The sequence below is a fragment of the Uranotaenia lowii genome, chromosome 1, assembly GCF_029784155.1.
Source record: "Uranotaenia lowii strain MFRU-FL chromosome 1, ASM2978415v1, whole genome shotgun sequence".
Classification (NCBI taxonomy): domain Eukaryota; kingdom Metazoa; phylum Arthropoda; class Insecta; order Diptera; family Culicidae; genus Uranotaenia; species Uranotaenia lowii.
In genome coordinates, this window is record NC_073691.1 from 109,208,148 (window position 1) to 109,227,966 (window position 19,819).

The 19,819-nt window shown below is 36.5% G+C and overlaps 1 protein-coding gene and 1 long non-coding RNA gene across 5 annotated transcripts in view; one reads left to right on the forward strand and one right to left on the reverse strand.

Annotated features, from left to right (window-relative positions):
- Window positions 1–1,906: 1,906 nt before the first annotated feature.
- LOC129738523 (uncharacterized) overlaps window positions 1,907–19,819 on the reverse strand; it is a 93,083-nt gene continuing 75,170 nt past the window's right edge. For all 3 annotated transcript variants that reach the window (XM_055729745.1, XM_055729743.1, XM_055729744.1), the window contains exons 3-4: window positions 6,124–6,236; window positions 1,907–4,579 (exon numbers count right to left, since the gene is read on the reverse strand). In XM_055729745.1, coding sequence (XP_055585720.1) covers window positions 2,020–4,579; window positions 6,124–6,236 — 2,673 coding nt within the window. In that variant the 3' untranslated portion in view covers window positions 1,907–2,019. The remainder of the gene's footprint in view (window positions 4,580–6,123; window positions 6,237–19,819) is intronic.
- Window positions 6,193–14,440, forward strand: LOC129738524 (uncharacterized). 2 transcript variants are annotated; one of them, XR_008735532.1, is made up of 6 exons: window positions 6,193–6,862; window positions 6,923–8,904; window positions 8,969–10,706; window positions 10,770–13,743; window positions 13,812–14,084; window positions 14,146–14,440. It is a non-coding gene; the product is annotated as an uncharacterized LOC129738524 (long non-coding RNA). The 2 variants fall into 2 exon arrangements; XR_008735531.1 differs by having other exon boundaries at window positions 6,193–8,904.

A 19,819-nucleotide genomic window follows, 5' to 3' on the forward strand; every position in this document is an offset into this window, starting at 1 on the left:
AAAATCAAATTGAAATATGATGGATTCGACGCTAAAGCTGAAGCACAATTTTAAGTGTAGTTTTCGAATTCAAATCTGGAATCCATTTTTAAGGTAAATTGAAAATCGGATTCAGATTTATTTAACCGAAATCTGAAGTTTGAATCTGATGCTGCTGCTGCTATTTTGTTGGTTTCGATAAGTTCTCGGCATTCCATAATGTTCTATCTGGTAAGCGAACAATTTCCGGCATGCCACGGGGGTAGCCTCGTTTGGGGAAAATATATAAACCGGCAGCATACGCCATGACTGAAAACGAAAAAAAACTTATTTTTTCTTGGATGATGAAAATTTATTAAAACCATTCTGTTTCGAACAATTTCAGGTACAAAACACAAATTATTTTACATACCTGATAAACCTTTTGGAAATGTTTCTTTGGAGCAGCAGCCGTCGGCTTTTGTTTTTCCGGCAGTATGACCCAGATCCGAACCCAGCTTTGATAAGCGAAATTTTCACTTACGTCGCACAAATCGTCCATTTATCATCCTCAGGCAGCTTGCTGTGACCGTACAATCCGATGATGGCCATTTTCGAACCGACATTCTAACCCGTTACACAAAAAAATAATTCGGAAAATCCGAACCGAGGGCAAAATCAAAACAGCACCAGCTAAATTCTTCCATTTTGACAGAAGTGTTCATTCGGTCACTCACCTAGGATGAACCTCTGTCACTTTACCCGCAACGACTTCGGGAATAAGGTGACAAATCTCACGGTGACTCCGAGGTGAGGTGACAATCATCACGTCACGCGCGGCGCAGAATAAGGGCCAATAAGTTTTCAAAGGTTCATTATAGCTTTGCCTTTAAGTTTGACTATTAATGTCCACGTTTGGCAATACTCTTGAAGGTTTGAAAATGGTGAAAACTCGTTGAAGATTTGGAATCAGACCTAATAAACAATATGACCAATGTTTGTAAAGTATTTAAGTAAAAAAAAATTGTGATACAACCATTTTTTGTTGGTGTTAGAAATTATGGTTAACTGTATTTCAATTTTGTGGTGTAAAGTGTCAAAGTGTTGACGTAGACATCTATTAAATCACTGTCTTGGGCAATTGATAATGTTCTGTTGACTGATCTAGCTGCATATCATGTTAATAAATAATATAAAAAAATGTACTGTAAATCCACACAACATGAAGTCTAAATAATATAAAAATTTTCACATTTCACATTTAGCATATTTAATTAGCGATCGCTAACTTTGAATGAGTTAGCGATTTAATTAGCGGCGCTACTTTTTCAGTTAGCGATGCCGAACACTGGTTTTTTGTAATTAGCTCGTACACCAATGTTATATTTTGGCAACTTACTTAGGAGAAGACTAAGTTCCTAACTTGATCACGAAGTGAATTTTATATTTCAGAGAACTGAATAAGAAGGAATTCTTGGCTCAACAATGGCGCTTAACTTTTAATACATGACTTTCGATTTTGATATTTTATCTTTCTATGATTATTATTTTTATTATCCTAATTTGTTTTCGAACATTATTTGTATGACATATCAGCATTTCGACATGTCATAAGTCTGCAGATGATTTTACGCTGAGATGAGACGTGTCGACGTACAGTCGTGACATACGTCCACTCGGAGTATTCGCAGTGTGTAGGCGAAGGATGAACCACGAGCCTGTTCGACTGTACGGCGAACTTATGTAGTATCCAAAAGATTGTGAAGGCTGAACAGATACGATGGGCAGGACAAGAATGCCGGACGACTGTCTTGCGAAACAGGTGTTCGCTATGAATCCGGTCGGCACCAGACGAGCAGGGCTCAACGCTTAATACTTAACCTTATTATGATTTGGTGTTCAAATTGTCAAGGATATTGTTCTTTGAAAGTAATACAAGTAATACACATTTTGGAAAAAATAAACTGTCAAAAGATATTATAATTTCATTTAAAAAAATATTGCATTCGATAAAAATCTTCTGATGAGACCTAATTCGTCAGTTTCCTATATGTTTTTTTTTCAAATACCTTTCGTATTTTGCGGGGCTATGAAATAAACCCGAGCTTTGTTCCTGGGCAATTGGTATTGAATAACTTGATGTGATTTTTTCCCATTGTATGGCAAATATTCGCTATCTGGGTCAATAACAGGTAACGGATTCTTATAGTTAATTAAAATATCTTTCTCCAGATAAGGTTCGTTAACATTTTGTTGCAGTTGCTGCTTCGCTCCGTTTGGATGCTGCATTTGATTTTTCATTTCATACTGTTGACTTGTTTGTTGTTTTGTCTTCATGGAGTTTGCTGGTACATTTGGTTGGTAGTTTAACTTGTCTGGTAAGTAAACTCTCTGATTGTATCCACTCGCGCCGTTGTTGTAGATAAGCGGTTTCGGTATTTGATGTGCACCAAAGTTCTCGATGGCATACCAAGAAGACGGATGATTATAGTAAATTGGTCTAACGGTTGTAAAAGATGGATAGTCTAATTGAGGTTTCAAGCTAGTAATTCCTACGTTTACAGTATCATCTCTATAATTATTTACACTGTATGCGGCGTGCTTATCGTATATCTGAGGATTGCTATTCGAAAATTGACTATTAGAGACAGCATATGAGTTGACTCCTCGTTGAAAATCGCTTATGCTTGCCGTGGTTGTTCTCATGGCTACTTCTGGTAGAATCTGGGGCGCATTGTAAGGAACGTGTGGTGGGACATGTGCCGCAACGGTGGTCGTGTAAGTGGGAACTCTCGGTACCAAGGGCTGTCGGTCAAATTCGATGTGTATCGGTCTTCTTTTGGGTGTTCGATAATTACTTATCAGAGGAACAGAGTTTTTATACAACCTTAATGTTTGTCGAATTGTTTCAATTTCTCTACTAAATTCCCGCATTGTTTGCAGGCGCAAATTTTCTATATCTTGTGGAGTGTACAAGAAATCTTTATTCTTACTTGGTAGATAAGTTTTCGACGGTTTCTTGTTTCCAGAATTTTCTAGGAAAGGTGGTTTAAAGGTACTAGTTCTGTAGTGATTGTTAAGCAGGTTAACAGAGGTGGTTGTTAGAGTAGGGGCTGAAGTAGTCAGAACAATGTTATCGTAAGAATTCACTACTGGTGTTCGTGCATCAAAGTATTCAAAGTAGATAGGATTTCCGTGGTTCAAGTTTTGTTGATTAAACGTTATGAGAGGTGGAACTGTAGTATCAATAATTTTGTGCAACTGAGTTCTTGGAGGAGCATTCGTTTTGTTTTTAAGAGGTTTTTTAGTTGGTTGAATAGCGGAAACAACTGTTGGCTGTTTCTTTACTGGGGCGTTAACTGTTTTCAATATTGTGGTATCGTTCGGTTTTGGCGGGCTTAAACCTTGCACCTGGGCCTTTTCAATTTCGATGTAATAATTGGGTGTTTCGATTTTGAGAGGCTGTTTTACGGAAGGTTTAATTGTGGAGACTTGCGTGGTATTCTTCATCATAATATTGTTATTTGTTCTAATCGTGGTTGTGTTAATTTTTAGTCTTTCTCGTAACTTCATATCGTTGATTCTGTACAAGACATCTAATGGAGTTTTAATAGGTTTAGTTTCTGGTTCTAATAGGCTAAAGAAATTAGGTGGAGGCGGAAGAACAATACCCGGTACCAAAGGGCCGGGAGCCACAACATTTGTATAGTTACTTTTATACTCGAAACTGTAAGGAGGTGGATAGAAAAGTGATGGATCGTCGTTGTCAATATCTGTATTGTTTTGTTCGTCAAAAGATCCTGATCCTGGTTCAAGAGGGGGAAGTGGAGGTAAATTGAGAAAAGGATTTGAAAACGTCTGATTTGGTGCATTGATTGGTAAGGAAACAGGTGGTGGGTACTGGTATCCATTGCCAGAATTATTTTTCGGATTTAAATCAACAGATTGGATATCTGGAATTCTATCACTCGAAAATAGGAATACTGATTGATTAGTAAATGGATTGTAAACCGACAGTTGATTGTTTCCAATGAATTGAAGCGGTCCGTTGTCTGTTAGCTGAACTGGGAATGGAGGTGGGACTTTCGGATTGGGTGGAATTTTAACCTGTCTCGTTGGAGCCTCATAATCGTCAATTGCTTTCCACGCTGGCTTGTTATCGTTTTCATTCACAGAGCCGCCTTTTAACACCAAAAGATGTGCTTCCGATATCCATATATCTTTGTCATTCAATCCGCCATAGTTTTTAGAGTTATCATTCGGGACTTCAGAGTTCGATTTATAGCTCAACACCCCGGGTCTTACAGGTTTAGTTTGAAACAGTTCCGTGTGAATCAAACCATACTTGCCCTCAGCTACTTGATCAGATAATGTCTTCTTGCTCTCATCCTTTTTGCTACTATTGGAAGAAACTTGCTTCTTATCGCCGCCACCAGCACTTGCCGTTAGCAGGACCACATCATTATCGATACTGTTATTGTTTAGGGGTTTGTCTCTGCTTGTTATCCGGCTCCTTTTACTATTTTTAAGATCAAATCCTGTACTTTTGACATCTTTATAGTTCGAGAACATATGACCAGCAATCAATCTTTCTACGGTTCTAGCATGACCAGACCTTGTTCTGAAATTAAACGAAAATTGTAGTGAGCTTTCCAAAGCAACAATATCGGCACTTTGTATATACATACCGTCGGGGGTCAAATGACCCCTACCACTTTTTCGGCTAAAAATCTCACGTTTCTCAACCGATTTTTACAAAATTTCATACTTTTGGGAAGCTTTTAAAATAAATCATTGTAGCTGAATATTGCCTGAGAATCATATTCGAGTCACGTTACAAGCTTTCCAAAACTATAAATTTTGTATAAATCTGCTGAGAAACAAGAGAGTTTTAGCGGAAAAAAGTAAGGGGTCTTTTGACCCCCGGCGGTCTAAATAGATATAAATACCACATAATTTTTTCGAAATCTACAAGCTTTAAAAAAATTCTGATGAAAATTTTCGTGCATTTTGAAAACAAAAATAGTCATGTTGAAAAATTTGCGAAAAAAAAACAATTATTATAGGAGTTATAGTCATTTGAAGTTCATTTGTCATTTCACCTCCTCCGGTACGTTAAGCGTTAAACTAAAAAGTAAGACTTGATCCCTTGAGAGATTTGTTCCTCAGATTCTTACTTTTTTACGATTTTTGACATTAAAAAGTATAAGAAAAATGTTTATTCCAATATATCAGTCGTCGTAAAATGATGTGAGCTTCATAATGCCGTATTTTCAAAGATATGGTAATTTTTTAAATGAAAAGTTAATCACCGTAAATTTATTTTATGAAATTATTTTATCGGCTATATGGGTGAAATTTTATATTCTTTGAGAAAGAATATTTAAGAATTAAAAGATTATAGATGGATAAAAGATTAGAGAAGATTAGGGGTGATAGCTTCAATTCTATCTGTATTGGGCTTGGGCTTGGGCTGAAAAAATGCTATTTCTTTTAAGTTTTGGACGAATTTTTGTATAAGAAATTAATATTTTCTATTCAACAATGTCCATGTCAATTTTTAATCAAAAACAACAAAAAAACTCATGAGATTCTAATTCTAAAACTCGAATGAATTATCCATTTCATTTTTTGTTCCTATAAAAACCGTCGAAAATTCTATAGAGATCGTGTTCTTAAGGTTTAAGCCTAAAATAATGTACCTATCGTAAGTTTTTATTCAACCTATAGAAATTTACAAAAACTTCACACATAATATTTTAAATTTTAAAAATCATACCGCAATATTTCGATAATATCGTGGTGTTATGTGTTATTTCTAAGATATTGCACTTGCACATTGAATGGTAAAAGTAGAAAAAGTCCGATATTTGTTGAATTGCTATATCTCAGGTCACAAATATTTGGGAATTTCGTGAGATAATATTTCAATAGCTGAACTTGAAGTAAATTTAAACAATAAAAAATTGTCAGAGTAAAATGTTATGGAAATTTAAAGTTGAAGTGACTCTTTTCTAAAGAACTATGAACGGTTCTGTACAAACATAAGTTTTAGTTTGAATTGGAAATCATGTCAGTATCTTCGATTTATTCGAGGGATTCTGACGATTTTTCTTCTGAAATAACTTATCGTTTCAAACTAAAAGTAATATATGTATAACTTACGGCTTCTCAAAGGTGAATATTAATGGACTATCTTGTTTGTCAGTATTCAATGCTGTAGCTATGATGATATACGCTTTTATATAGGATAGGAGTAAAAGCATCTGCATCTGCATCTGAAAAGAAAGATTTCAGTTAGTAATTTATTGTTCACGGTCTTCGATGACTCAATATCATACAGACTGGTTACTTAAACTACGCTTAGAACTATCCTTACTTAAGGCTATTTATGATCAATGAAAAGTTTTTCCTTCAAATAAAAAACCGAATAACAGCCAAACAACAAGGATTTTTCAAAGGTCGATCATTTTCAACAAATTTACTTGAATTCGTGTTACAATTAATTATTCTTTCTAATTTGACGATACGATAAGAGCTTATTTGGCAAACATTTTACTTTACCCATTCCCCTCACAGATAAACCAAAAGCGCAAATGCAATAAACATTTCTCTGAGTGCTTAGAGGAAGAACACTGAAACAAAAACTAGGTCAAACAAGAAACAACTTTGAGTGAAAATCGCGAGAAATACGTGCTAGGAATTAATTCACCACAGGCGTGTAAGTTGAAAACCAAAACAAACGAAAGAAGCTTGAAAAGTTGGCAGCATCGCCTTGCCATTCGCGTTTCCGGAATAAAGCCAGAAAGAAGGCATTAGTGTCGTGTGCGAGCAATCGGTCGGAACAACGCTGTCGGCCAAAGAGCAAAAAGGATTCCCGTGCAGCGGGAGCAGGAACCGACAGGTAAGCAGATTGATTCTTCTGCGAATTAAGGCAGTGTCACTAATAGCGTGCCAATTCTAGACGCTCCACCGATTGGCCTGCGGAACAAGCCATTCCGAGCCGGAAAAATTGCTTTTGTGTTCTCACAAGAGGCGAAAGGTTTGATCCGTGGTCGAAGAAAGCCCGGAAAGAATTTCTACCATTCCGTTCAACTTCCGATCGAAGCGAAGGAGAAAGGTAAGCGAAAAGCTGAGTCATTAACGAATGGCCTTTAACCAAACGGCGCACATGTTCGCAGGTTTGCCATACCGATTGGCCAATACAAAAGCCGGCCACGCGAGCACAGAAGGTTGACAGCCAAAACAGAAAACACATACGAAGGGGTCGGAAATCGTAGGTACAAACCATTTAAAATCGTCACGATTTACCGACACTTTTTCCCTTCAACAGGGCCCCTTCTTCTTCCCCCCCCCCTTCTTCTTTATGCTTCTTCTCGTCTACGACAAGTTTTCTTTTCGTCTGCGACGAGTCTCTTTTACCGTCGACCAGCCTTTTAACCTCTGAGTGACAATTCTGTCCGGGTTACGCCAGCACAGCACTTCTTGTGGCACCATATTACCAGCATTATCACTGGTGCTATCCAGCGAACGAGCGATCAGCATTTCATTCCTCATCTAGACAGTAAACCGAGCATTTTGTCCCGCGGTACCCACCGCGTGCGAGTCAACGAGTGGTGCAATTATCGTCGAGGCACTCTTTCACTTATTTGGCCAGCAGATGACAAACGACCAGTGGCCAAGCGGAAGTCCACGGAGTGGACGGATTCATCGAAGAGCGAAGCAGCACAGGCCTCAGGTTTTGAGCAGGATTGAAGGTGAAATCGACGCGAAAGATGGCCGAGTAGCGAGCCACTTCGCACGTGTTCCAGCGGAAGCGACATCAAATTCTGGTGCCATTGTGCTCCGGATATCAAAAGTGGGATGCGCCTGCAAGTAGCAGAATCGACGGTAGGCGCTTGAAAACAGACAGCGCATGCGAGTCGAAGTGGTGGTCCGGATCGATAGCAGGTGTGTCGGCAAAAGGGCAGCCGCCCCCGCATCGTTGGAGATCGGTGCACAGTAAGGTGAGGTGCAAGCCCCAAGCGAAAGCCGAACAGCCAGGGAGCCGCCCAAAGCCAGCCAAAAGGATACCGGTGACGCTGAAGACTGAAGCATGCACGTTAGTTGTTTTTGAAACATGTGAGGGTGGGAGAAATAATGGGTTTTAAAATTTAGCAACCCTTCAATAAAAGTTGCACAATTTCTGTTTGCAAATACATTTTGATTCATTCTGTGGCATCGACCATAATCCAACATAATATTCTTAGATTATTCATTAAATGCAATGGATAATGAAAATCACGTTGAGGCATTGTATACAGACTTTAGCAAAACATTTGATCGTATAGATATACCGATGCTTCTTAATAAGCTAATAATTGGAGTTCGTTTGGGACTTCTGAAATGGCTTGAATCATATTTAACAAACAGACAACAAATAGTAAAATTTAATGGAACGAAGTCACTTCAGGTGTTCCACAAGGCTCACATTTAGGACCACTTTTTTATTCTTGTACGTAAACGGCATTACTTTCGCCTTAAAAATCTTTATTTATTTAACAATCTTTGCAGGTGCTTCAAATTATTTACAGAGATTAAACTAACTTATCCTAGATTTAAACACAGATTCGATTTTCGATAAAGTAAAATCAAATTCACTAGCAATTTCGTTGAATTTTGCACAACATACATCTAAAGGATTGTTGACCACCCGATTAGCCAAAACCATGGTATTACATTCATTTTCCAGTGATTTTGAGTGTGACCATGTTATTCATCGTAATGACATCGTCCCAGCTTAAAAATTTCAAAAATTTATGCACTTACATTTTATCGTGTAGGAGAAAGTTCTGACAGTCGAGGCGGATCGAGGCACTTTGTTTTTATTCCCAAAACAATTCCGATCGGCAGAAAAAAAAATTAGGAAGCTTTTAGTGAAAAATATTCATAAAGATGAGCGCAAAGGTAAGTTCTATCGGAGCTTAAAAGAAAAAAAACCATTATTAATCTTTTCATTTATCATTTCTAGCGACAAAATGCCACCACAAATTGGAAAGCCGGTGTCCCGTAGAATCTAAGACCAACCAAGCTGGTGCGAAACGGACCTAGGCAGAATCCCAATAAAGTCATCAAGTGATTCTAAAATGAGTGTTTTTCAATAATAATAAAATGTTGATAGAAAAATAAATTTTAATGAGAAATAAACACGGACATTTTATTTTGAGATCACGAATTTACATAGAATTTCATCTTCCTTGCAACAATGAACATTCAATGTAATTCAATGAAAAAACAATGAATTTCATCGTTCCCTTGAGGAAAACTGGAAGCTGTAATTGTAGGATAGATATGCGATAATGGAAAATATAAAATAAAATAATTTATGTTAAAAGAAAAGAACGTTTAATTTAATCCTTTAGAATTTCTCAACACGTACTAATTATTGATGGACAAGTGAACAACATGTGGAATCAGAGAAAATCTGGCTACTTCGATTGGAAATAATGTTCATTGCGTTCATTGTTGCGCGATAACTTTTTCCTATAAATAGAACGGCACCTGTGCTAAACGGGTGATTCTTAAATCGAATTTTGGGAAGTAAACATCCCTGTAAGGAAACCGGAGTAAGCGACCTCAAGAAGACGGCCAACCCTCAGATTACGACAATGGCGCAGTCGGCAGCAGCTACGGATCTACGTCCATTAGGTTTCTTACTAGAAGACTTAAATAAAGTTTTTTTGGGAAGAAATCTCAACTTGAATAAAAAACAAAGAGTTTAAATCTTTTCTAGGGTTATGTATTGAACTTTTCAGTTAGAGTGAAAACCACTAAAAGCGAGTTGCATAAAGTAAAGACGAAATTATTTTGTCGATACTTGTAAGAATAACTTCGGTAGAAAAGACGAAGTTATGAGTATGTGAGTTCTGATGGAAAAGGCAGAAACTCTGGGAAGAAAGAGGCTCATTTGTGTCTCCGATGAGAAGGCGGAAGACCAAGATAGATTTCTGATGGAAAAGGCAGAAACTCTTTGATGAATCATAAAAAACCATGTTTATGTCTCCGATAGTAAGGCGGAAGACTGCAATAGAGTTCTGATAGAGAAGGCAGAAACTCTTAAATTGAATTGAAAGTATTAAGAGCAGAAAAAGACTCAATTGTGTCTCCGATGAGAAGGCGGAAGATCAAGAAAGAGTTGCACGCTCATATTTATATAACCATATTTGGTTCAAAAATAACCATTTTATGACATTTGCCTCAAAACTACCAATATGGTTGTTTTTTATGATTTTTTCCAAGATAAATTTCAACCATTTTGGAAGTTCTCGAGTATTAACCATAAAATGGTTGAATAATTTGACGTCTTTTCATCGCCATTTTGAAAGCGTCCAATGGTGCAGCCGAACGCATTTTAGAAATCTATTTTTCCCGGACTCAATTAAGTTATCAAGTTTATTTTATTGCATCCGTAGGAGATCATGAAAAGTAAGTGATGTGCTGTAAGTTTTTGTCATAACAATAATCTTTATAATCAACAAAAAAACAATTTCAGGTCACCGAATGGACATCGCTTCAGGTCCAATTAAAAAACTGATAGCATCGAAACAACCAGATTGCGAGGGCTCACTAAAGTTACCTGGCCACAGCAGCAGCAGACGGAAGAAAAAAAAATCATATTTCTCGTTCATTGTGAAAGATTTTAAGTTCCTCACGAAATCGAGGACTGGAGGATACTTCCGATGATAACTATTCCCATTATTTTTGCAAAGGTGATAGCCCTTCCACAGGATTAACAAGGTTGGTTACTACATGATTTTTTTTTTGTATTTCAGAACACGTCAGTAGCGCCAGATAATTTCAACCTAAAAAAACTAATGATTGTCTTCTGGAATGACACAATCAAAACGCTCCAACTAGGCCGCCTCCGTTAGGGCAATCCAACAGCACTCATCCTTCGATCATTTCTCCAACAGCAGCAGGTGGAAGAAAAGTTTTTGTCATACGAACTTTTTTTACTATCCGGAAGGAGCTTAAATGGGCCATCACTTTAGCAAAAACCATCACCTGCCGGAACCTCCTTGAATAACAGCAGATTGGAATAGCCTATCCGCTAGAGCTACACGGCTTTACAGAATGTCACCAAGGTACACGAGATCACCACTTCCGCCACGGGGGAACTTCTGTTACCACGGGTGTTAAGGCTATTTGTTGCTGTTCCTAGCCTGAAATTTTCTGTTCCTGCTTAAAAATTCAGATTTTTTTTTATTTACTTCGATAAAAATATCTTGTTATTGAAATGGCATTTATTACTCACAAGAAATAAAGAAACTAATACGAAAAACCGTATTTTTCCTAAGTATGTCGATAACTTAAAAAAATGCTAAAAACTGCCCTGAAAAGAACGGGTGAAAAATAACCATTTTTTAACTTCTCCTCCAAAACCCCGTTCGGTTGAAAAATAACCATATTCGAAGTTCTCCCGTAGAAGTCATTTTATGACTTCTCATGGAGAACTCATAAAATGACATTTCCCGGGAAAAGGTCAAAAATGGTTATTTTTGAATGATAAATGGTTTAATAATTTCTAGCGTGTGTGATAGAGAAGGCAGAAACTCTTAAATGGAATTGTAAGTATTAAGATAAAAAAAAAAGACTCAATTGTGTCTCCGATGAGAAGGCGGAAGATCAAGATAGAGTTCTGATGGATTAGACAGAAACTTTAACAAGGAATCGAAAATATGAGGAGCAGGAAGGCTCATTTCCATCTCCGATGAGAAGACAGAAGATCAACATAGAATTGTAATGGAGAATGTTGAACTCTTACATGAAATAGAAATTATTACGATCAAAAAGGCAGATTTGTGCCAAGTTGAGAAGTCGGAAGACAGAAAGTTAAATTCGAATGTAAAGATTAGAAACTAAGACTAACCAAGAGATTGGTTATCTGTGTCTCGTATGAGAAAACAGAAGACTAGAATCATAGTTCTGAAAAACTAAATGGTCGAAACTATAAAAAAAAATCATTTGTGAATAGATCATTCATGTTTCCGATGGTAAGGAAGACGATTGAAAGTCGAAAAAATCTGCGATTGAGAAGCGAAAAAAAAAACTATTGAATCACTATTGAAGCAATCTGATAAAATTTCAATACATTCGCAAAAAAAATGATTTAAATATATGAAAGAGAATTTAAATTTATGAATCATTTTAATTTGACGACACGATACTTGGGAGAGTACAGAAGGGAAGTATTGTAGGATAGATATGCGATAATGGAAAATATAAAATAAAATAATTTATGTTAAAAGAAAAGAACGTTTAATTTAATCCTTTAGAATTTCTCAACACGTACTAATTATTGATGGACAAGTGAACAACATGTGGAATCAGAGAAAATCTGGCTACTTCGATTGGAAATAATGTTCATTGCGTTCATTGTTGCGCGATAACTTTTTCCTATAAATAGAACGGCACCTGTGCTAAACGGGTCATTCTTAAATCGAATTTTGGGAAGTAAACATCCCTGTAAGGAAACCGGAGTAAGCGACCTCAAGAAGACGGCCAACCCTCAGATTACGACAGTAATAACCATAAATTATATAGTTTTGTGTTCTGAAATGTATGGGAAAAAGTTGATTTTTTCATTGTTAAGTTGCTTAACAACCCCCTTTTTTCATGGTAATTTTGGCCAAAACCATGAATACCATGGTCGAAAACAATGAGTTCAACAGTAAAATCATGGTTTCATGTACCGTAATATTCATGGTCTCAACCATGAAATCCTCGGTAAAGTGAAAATAAAATTCATGGTTTTTTCATAATGTTTTTCTATTCGGGCATATAGAGTTCGTCCAAAAATAATATATTCAAAGATACCTAGGTCTCAAAATTTTTCATATAAATGCCAACGGACAATCTTTTAACAAACCAAAACACCATCTACTGACAGAAAAGATCAACATTTCTCGATAATTGAATTTTTCACTTGTACCCCTCGTTCCGGGGTGTTTAAAGCAAGGGGCTGAAGAAAACAAAAATTCTCGTACCAAGTTTTCAGTCAAGAAACCTGCAGGAGGAAGAAAAATGAAACGAGTGAAAAACGTATAGGAGCAACATGGCGTCCTCATTGCAAAAATTTCAACCAGAGGCACTCCAGAGGCAATTTTTTAATAATCCTTAAAATGATATCCGCGGCTCGGGAATGTCAATCAAAGGGATCTTTGGTAACATTAATAAATTATGGTTGGGCACAAAATGCAGAGTTTTCAGCATAACCCTTGTTAAAATTGATTCTAAATCTGCAGTATGACAACAACAGATGCGTTTGGCAACCAAAATGTTACCCTATTTCGAATCTGTATGGGGTGAAGTGTTTAATTTCGGGAACCACACTGACGTTCTGGTACCAAAAATTTGGTACGGTGCGTTTGTATGCGATTTGACAGCTGGTTCAGTCCTCTGGTTTAAAGTGCTCTCTAATATTGTCGCTGAATCCCCAAACCGGAGTTATCGTCAATGAGCGCTGGCGACATTTACTGGCGACACTCACTGCACGCTCGTTTTCATTTAACCAATTATGGTTACAGAATAACCATTTTATGGTGTTTGCTCCAAAACTATGAATATGGTTATTTTTCAAGAATTTTTCTATGTCAAAATTCAACCATTTATCAAGTTCTGGTGTATAAACCACAAAATGGATGAAAAATTTTACGTTTTTTCTACGCCATATTGGAAGCTACCGTGGAGTGAACCGAAAGTGTTTCGGATTTAATTTGTTCGCACAAGGCTGGAGAGATTCTTAAGGTAATTATTTTATCATTATGAATTCCCAATTAAAAACTAAATCAATCAACAACAAAAATTAATTGCAGTGCACCAATTGGACGAATCTGTGGCAGTCCGGTTCCAGTTCCAGCACCTAAAGCGGGGCTATAACTTACTTCCGGAACGAGCGCACATATAGTGATTCAAAAACTGGCCCTCCCGACCATTCTCCATAACATTCGGTTGAAGCTGAGATGGGTAGACAGTCCAAAAAACTCCACCCACCGGAGTGGAATTGCGTTCAACATAAGAGTCTGTGCTACAGTTGCTTCATCCGGAACCTCCCAGATGCATTAACACAAAGCAGAAAAAAGGAACCGGTAACTTATTTTTGCAAACAGTTTCTTGTTTTTCTTTTATGTAATTATTTCATTTTTTCAGCCTGACGAAATGCCGTTTTTGGAAAAACTCCCTTGTCAGCCAGTCGTCCTCGAAATAACTAATAGCATCGTTGACGAAAATGTTATTCTCAAGAATGAAATCCGTCCCCAGAGCGTCTCGCGACAACTGGTCCGCATAATCGTTCCCCGGAAGCTCGATATGTCCTGGAACCCTTTGAATTGTGGTTCGATTACGCTGAGCCAGCTGTAAGATCTCATTGGCAACGGAATTGCCCACCCTAGTATTTTTACTCTTCTTCTGAAACAAACATTTTTTCCAGTTATGTGACTTAATATCAACAAGCAAACATAACACCTAAAAAATTAATAAAGAAATAAAAAGGTGTGAAAAACACAAACAATTTTAAATTTTATTTTTTCTTCGAAAACATTCCAATTTGTTCTATTTCTTCGTTAACATTCCCTCAATTGCATTATGTTTTAAAAACAACCATTTTTCAACTTCTCCTCCTGAATCCCATTCGGTTGAAAAATAACCATATTCGAACTTCTCCCCTAGAAGTCATTTTATGACTTCTCATGGAGAACTCATAAAATGGCATTTCCCGGGAAAAGGTCAAAAATGGTTATTTTTGAAACGTAAATGGTTTAATAATTTCTAGCGTGTGGCGACAAGTTATTATCAGGACGTGTACAACTTCGGGTGTGTTCTTATACCAAAGATTTTTTTATTTCAAAGGAAAGTGCCGCAAAAACAAAGGATTTTTTCCTTTGGTTTTGGTATAAATAAAAAATCCTTTGGTTCAAATGCATTTTCCTCTGTTTCAAAGATTTTTTCTTTTGAAAAATCTTAGATTCAAAATATTAATGCTTTGATATAAAAACCAGTTTCATTTGATTTAAAGTTATTATCTTTGCTCAAAGGTAATTTAGATATAGATTTAAAAGCATTAATTCATTAAACCATTTTCCATTTATTCCAATTGGAAGATTTTTACCCTGTTGTTTTTATTAGGAGTTTGAATAATAAAAAGATACAATTTTAGTTCTTAAATTCTTTTTTATTCACAAACACATAAAACACTGGTTCACTATAACCGAGTAGGGTCCTTGATATCGTTGACAAAGTTTCGCATTCTCCGTGGGCCGGTCAATAAACTTCCGAAAGCCACTCCAGCTGCTGGCTGGTCCGACTGGTGATTGCCGTTGAAGATTGGGCCGAAAAAATACGACCGCGGGATTTGGGGAGGTGTTACTTTGCGCAGCTTTCTCCATGTTCGAGAGACTTGGAAATCTATCCGTCGGCCAAGGTCCTGTAACTATACAAGCGTTTTAGAAAATCTTGAATTCACTTAAATATTCAGTATTTATTAACTTACACTTACCATTTTCCATCCTGAATCCTCCTTATTTATAGCTTACTCCGATTCACTGGTTTGATTTTTAAAACGAGCGGCCGAACTTTATTCGATTTTTCGGTTTTCTGTTCTTCTTGCAAGTCAATCCAAAATATCTTCTAAGTTTGAAGTTTTTGTTTTAAAAAATTATTCTTTTAGTTTAAAACATTTTTCTTCGGTTGAAAGAAAATTTACTTTGTTTCTAAGGAAATATGCAATTGAACAAATTTCTTTTGAATCAAAGAATTTGTTTGAAATCAAAGTCCAAAGTTATTCAATTCAAAAAAATTATTCTTTCTTTCAAAAATTATTCTTTTCAATCAAAACTTTAATTCATTGATTCAAAGAAAACAGGAGCTGGATTCAAAAAAATGAATGTTTTGAATCAAAGTCAGATTTAATTCGTTCCAAAATTCAAGTTTACTCTGCGTGAATACACGGAATCGTCCATCTTGTGACAGGCAATCGTAATCGTAGGCATGGTAGGCGAACAATTCGCTGTCAAAAAGCGCTCCGTCTCCACCCCCCACCAATGAGAAACTTTTGGTACTCCTTGCCTGGGTTGCCAGGTGCCCAGATTTGTCTGTAAAACCAAGACTTTTGACCCTTCGTCCAGATATTGGCCAGACACAGATTTTGCCCAGATTTTTACTGAGAGTGCCCAGATTTTACAGACTTTCAAAATTGACAGATAAAATCAATATTAATGTATCAGATTTGATATGTAAGATGGCAGATTAGACTAAAATCTGGCTTGTATTGTTTGGTATGACCAATCAATCATTAAACTTTTTTTTTTTTAAATAAGATCGGCATGGAACGTGGTAGGAAATAGTGTTTGTTATAAAGTAACCCGAACATCATAGCACAAACACCCCCCCCCCCTCGCTCACACGATTCGCCAAATTTAATTTTTTGTTTACTACCAAATTTGTGATTTTCCTTATGCACAGACACACACAGACTTTTTTTCAAAATTGCCCAGATTTTTCATCCTCAACACCTGGCATCCCTGCTCCTTGCCTACTGTTGCTCAATATGCAACCACCCGTAGCTGTACACCCAAAATAATTTTGAAATTATTTCTACGGTATTTTTCACGTAAACTAAGATTTTGATGCATCATATCGATTTTACGTGAATTTCGTAGTAACCTCAGTGTAGCAAGAACGTCCCGGTAGCAACTACTTTACTTCCACATAACTGACTCATGAATTTCACGTAAAGTCTAAGTGGATGATTTCCAATCCGTTTTGTGCATTTTTCTCCAGCGTGTGGTGTTAAATTCAAATTAGAATATGGAATTGTGGTCCGTCAGCTTAGTTTGTTCCATGTTATGATTTTTTTAAGCCGTTGTGTCTGTTGTCATCATGATCGGATATTCTTCTATTTTGGATTTGTCGTTTTGGTAAGTGATAATAATTCTTGATTGTAATCAGCTAATTTTTGTTTTTCATTTTTCTCATAGCAATATGGCTTTCGATACAAGTTCTATTCCGTTGGAACTGATGACCTCTCGTTCTTTGGTGGGACTGTCCGAGTAAGGTGTTCAACGGAACATCATTCACGGAACACCATCCACGGAACAACAGACAAGGTAAAATTTTTTTTTTTCACATAATACTTTTGTTTTATTAATGTATACTTTTCAATTTTTACAGGATTTCAAAAAGAAAGCTCGTTGAAGGATGTCAAAAAATAAGTATTTGTTAAAAGTGTTGTGTTAAAATGTGCAAAGATAGTGAAAATAAAGTTTATTCACCAAAAAAATTGTTTCTTTTACATCATTATGAAAAAGAAAAACAAAAACAGGAAGAAAAAAAACACCCTTATTTTCATTCAGATATTAAAAACATTCCTCGTGGCTTTCATAAACAAACCGCGTTGAACTGACAAAAAATTCACGTAAAATGTAGGTGCGTCTCATGAAGCACAAATTCTTATAGGGACGCTTTCACATATCGATTTCGTAGCATCTACGTGAAAATCAATTGGATAAAAACTATGTAGTTTTTCACGTAGCCCCGACGTGCGGATTATTTTGGGTGTATAGGCACGCTGGTTATTACTTTACAAAAGCGTTGCCAGTAATGATATTTCACAACGTCGCTAGTTGGCAAGGTTGCCGATCACCAGCGCGAAAACTTCGGATTTCAACTTCAATGACAATATGTTTTTGTTCAAATTTGGAATACATTTGCAAAATGCACTCTGGCATACTCTCACCAATTTTTGGAGAAAAGCTATGCCACTGACTTAATTCAATTGAGAACCTGACGCATTCAAATTCCTCAATTAATAAATATCTTCAATTAAAACAGATAACTTATTTGTATTGCATATCTCATTGAGCCAAATTCCACGGAACAGTGCTGAGGATACTGCGATTAAGGATTTTGATGACTTGGCCAAGTATTTATGTTGATTGGGATCCTGATTTCTGTTATAATACAGTTTTTTTTTACCAAGGTCTTAATTTAATTTAGTTTGGTTTTAGTTTTTTTAACCTTCCAAAGCCGTTCGCTAAATATACGATTCGGGGAAATTTTAGTTGTAGCTTGATTTCGTTCTCCTGGCTGTAAATGTTACCCGATTTTAATGATATTATATTCATTGTGTAGGTTATTTATTCTTATTACTCACCATTTCAAAACTAAGTCGATATGTATTACCAGGTTATCATAAACTGGTTCAGAAAGTAAAAAGTCCGAAAAATCAATTTTATTTTTAAAATACTCATAACTTCTGACAGCTTTTCTGTATTTCAGTGTTTCAATGATGTTTGAAATCGTCAAGAATCCATCTTTCTGACAATGTATAGATATGTTGGGGTTCAATGAAAGTTTCGACCGCTATCTCAAATGTTCCGTTAGAAAAAAATCTTACTTTTAAAAAACGACATCCAATTTTGGCTTTGCTCAGCTGTATTTCATTTCCTAACGAACCGATTTTCAAAACTCAAATTTTAGTTTTTTGTCGTCAATTTGATCATTTTTTTCATAGAACATACTTGGTCTGTCAAAATTCCCAGTTCTTCAGTATATTGGAATGATGATATAGATGTTTGAAATGTGCGCTTCGGGTCATATTGACCCGAACAGCTTTGGAGGGTTAAGATGTTTAATTCAAAATCTGAAAATTGCAAAGCTTTCCAGTTTAAGTTTAAACAACTAGTAGCCACTTGAAAGCAAGTGATAAATATCAAAATTTAGTAATTTTACATTTTTAAAATAATTTCATATCAGCAAATGTTATTTCGGGGGAGGGGGAGCAGAGGGTATACAATTTAATTTTTCTGTCCACGTGGTATCTGAAGGGCCCCCAAGGAAAAAAAGCTTCGAATAGCGAATATCGACTCTGATTCCGAAAAACCGTGCTAATTCTGGAGAGCCAAGATCACGTAGAGAAAGACCTCAGTGTGTTTGTTGTGTAAATCAACCCTCAAACTGCTAGTTATTTCCGACCGTGTAATATAAATTGTTTTTTTTTCCTTACACACTCATCTGGCGCAACCCCTTATATTGTAGTTTTGACCCGTTATCGGAAAAGACTGGGTTAACTCCTTTTTCATGTAAAGCCCTTGTACCCTTTATAGTGTACACAGCATGTACGTCAAACAGGGGTGAAAATTAGCAATGTAAACATGTAAAATCTACACATTATTTTATAAGGCCGCTCTGCATGGCGATGTCAGCCCTTTGATGTTAGCCCTTTAAAGTGTCAGAAGGAAGGAAAGAAAATAATAAAAACAAATCAGTTTGTTTCTGTATTCGGCGCAAGTTATAATTTTCATGTTGGTGTTATAGAAATGGTAAAAATTCATTGAATCGTCGAACGAGATCGGTTACGGCAGAAAGAGTGCTATATTCTTTTTTTTTAACTTAAAACACAACTTAGAAACTTATTCCTTGATCCATACAATGCAAACCATCACTTCGGATAGAATGACAAGTTAAAAAACTACCCTTTATTTAGTAAGCCTGCTTTTCTAAATAATGTGTAAAATTGACTCGAATAAACGACACGTTTTTTGACAGATCTCGGCTGTTCGCAATAATGGGTCAATTTTACAAGTTTAAGGTGTTGCGCCAAATGAGTGTGTAGCGTGTTTTACTGAATAGTTGCATTTCTGCCGCAGCATTTGATGGTGGCGCGTTTGGATTTTGTCCGTCGATTTCCGCAAGAGTTCCGAATCTTGTAATGGATAATTTTTGGTTCGTCGGTGAGAAAGTCTTAACAATTCCTGCGACCGGGTCGTTCTTAAAGGAGCATTAAACGGCAGGAGCGAAAGCAATTCCGGGCAATCCACGTTATTCT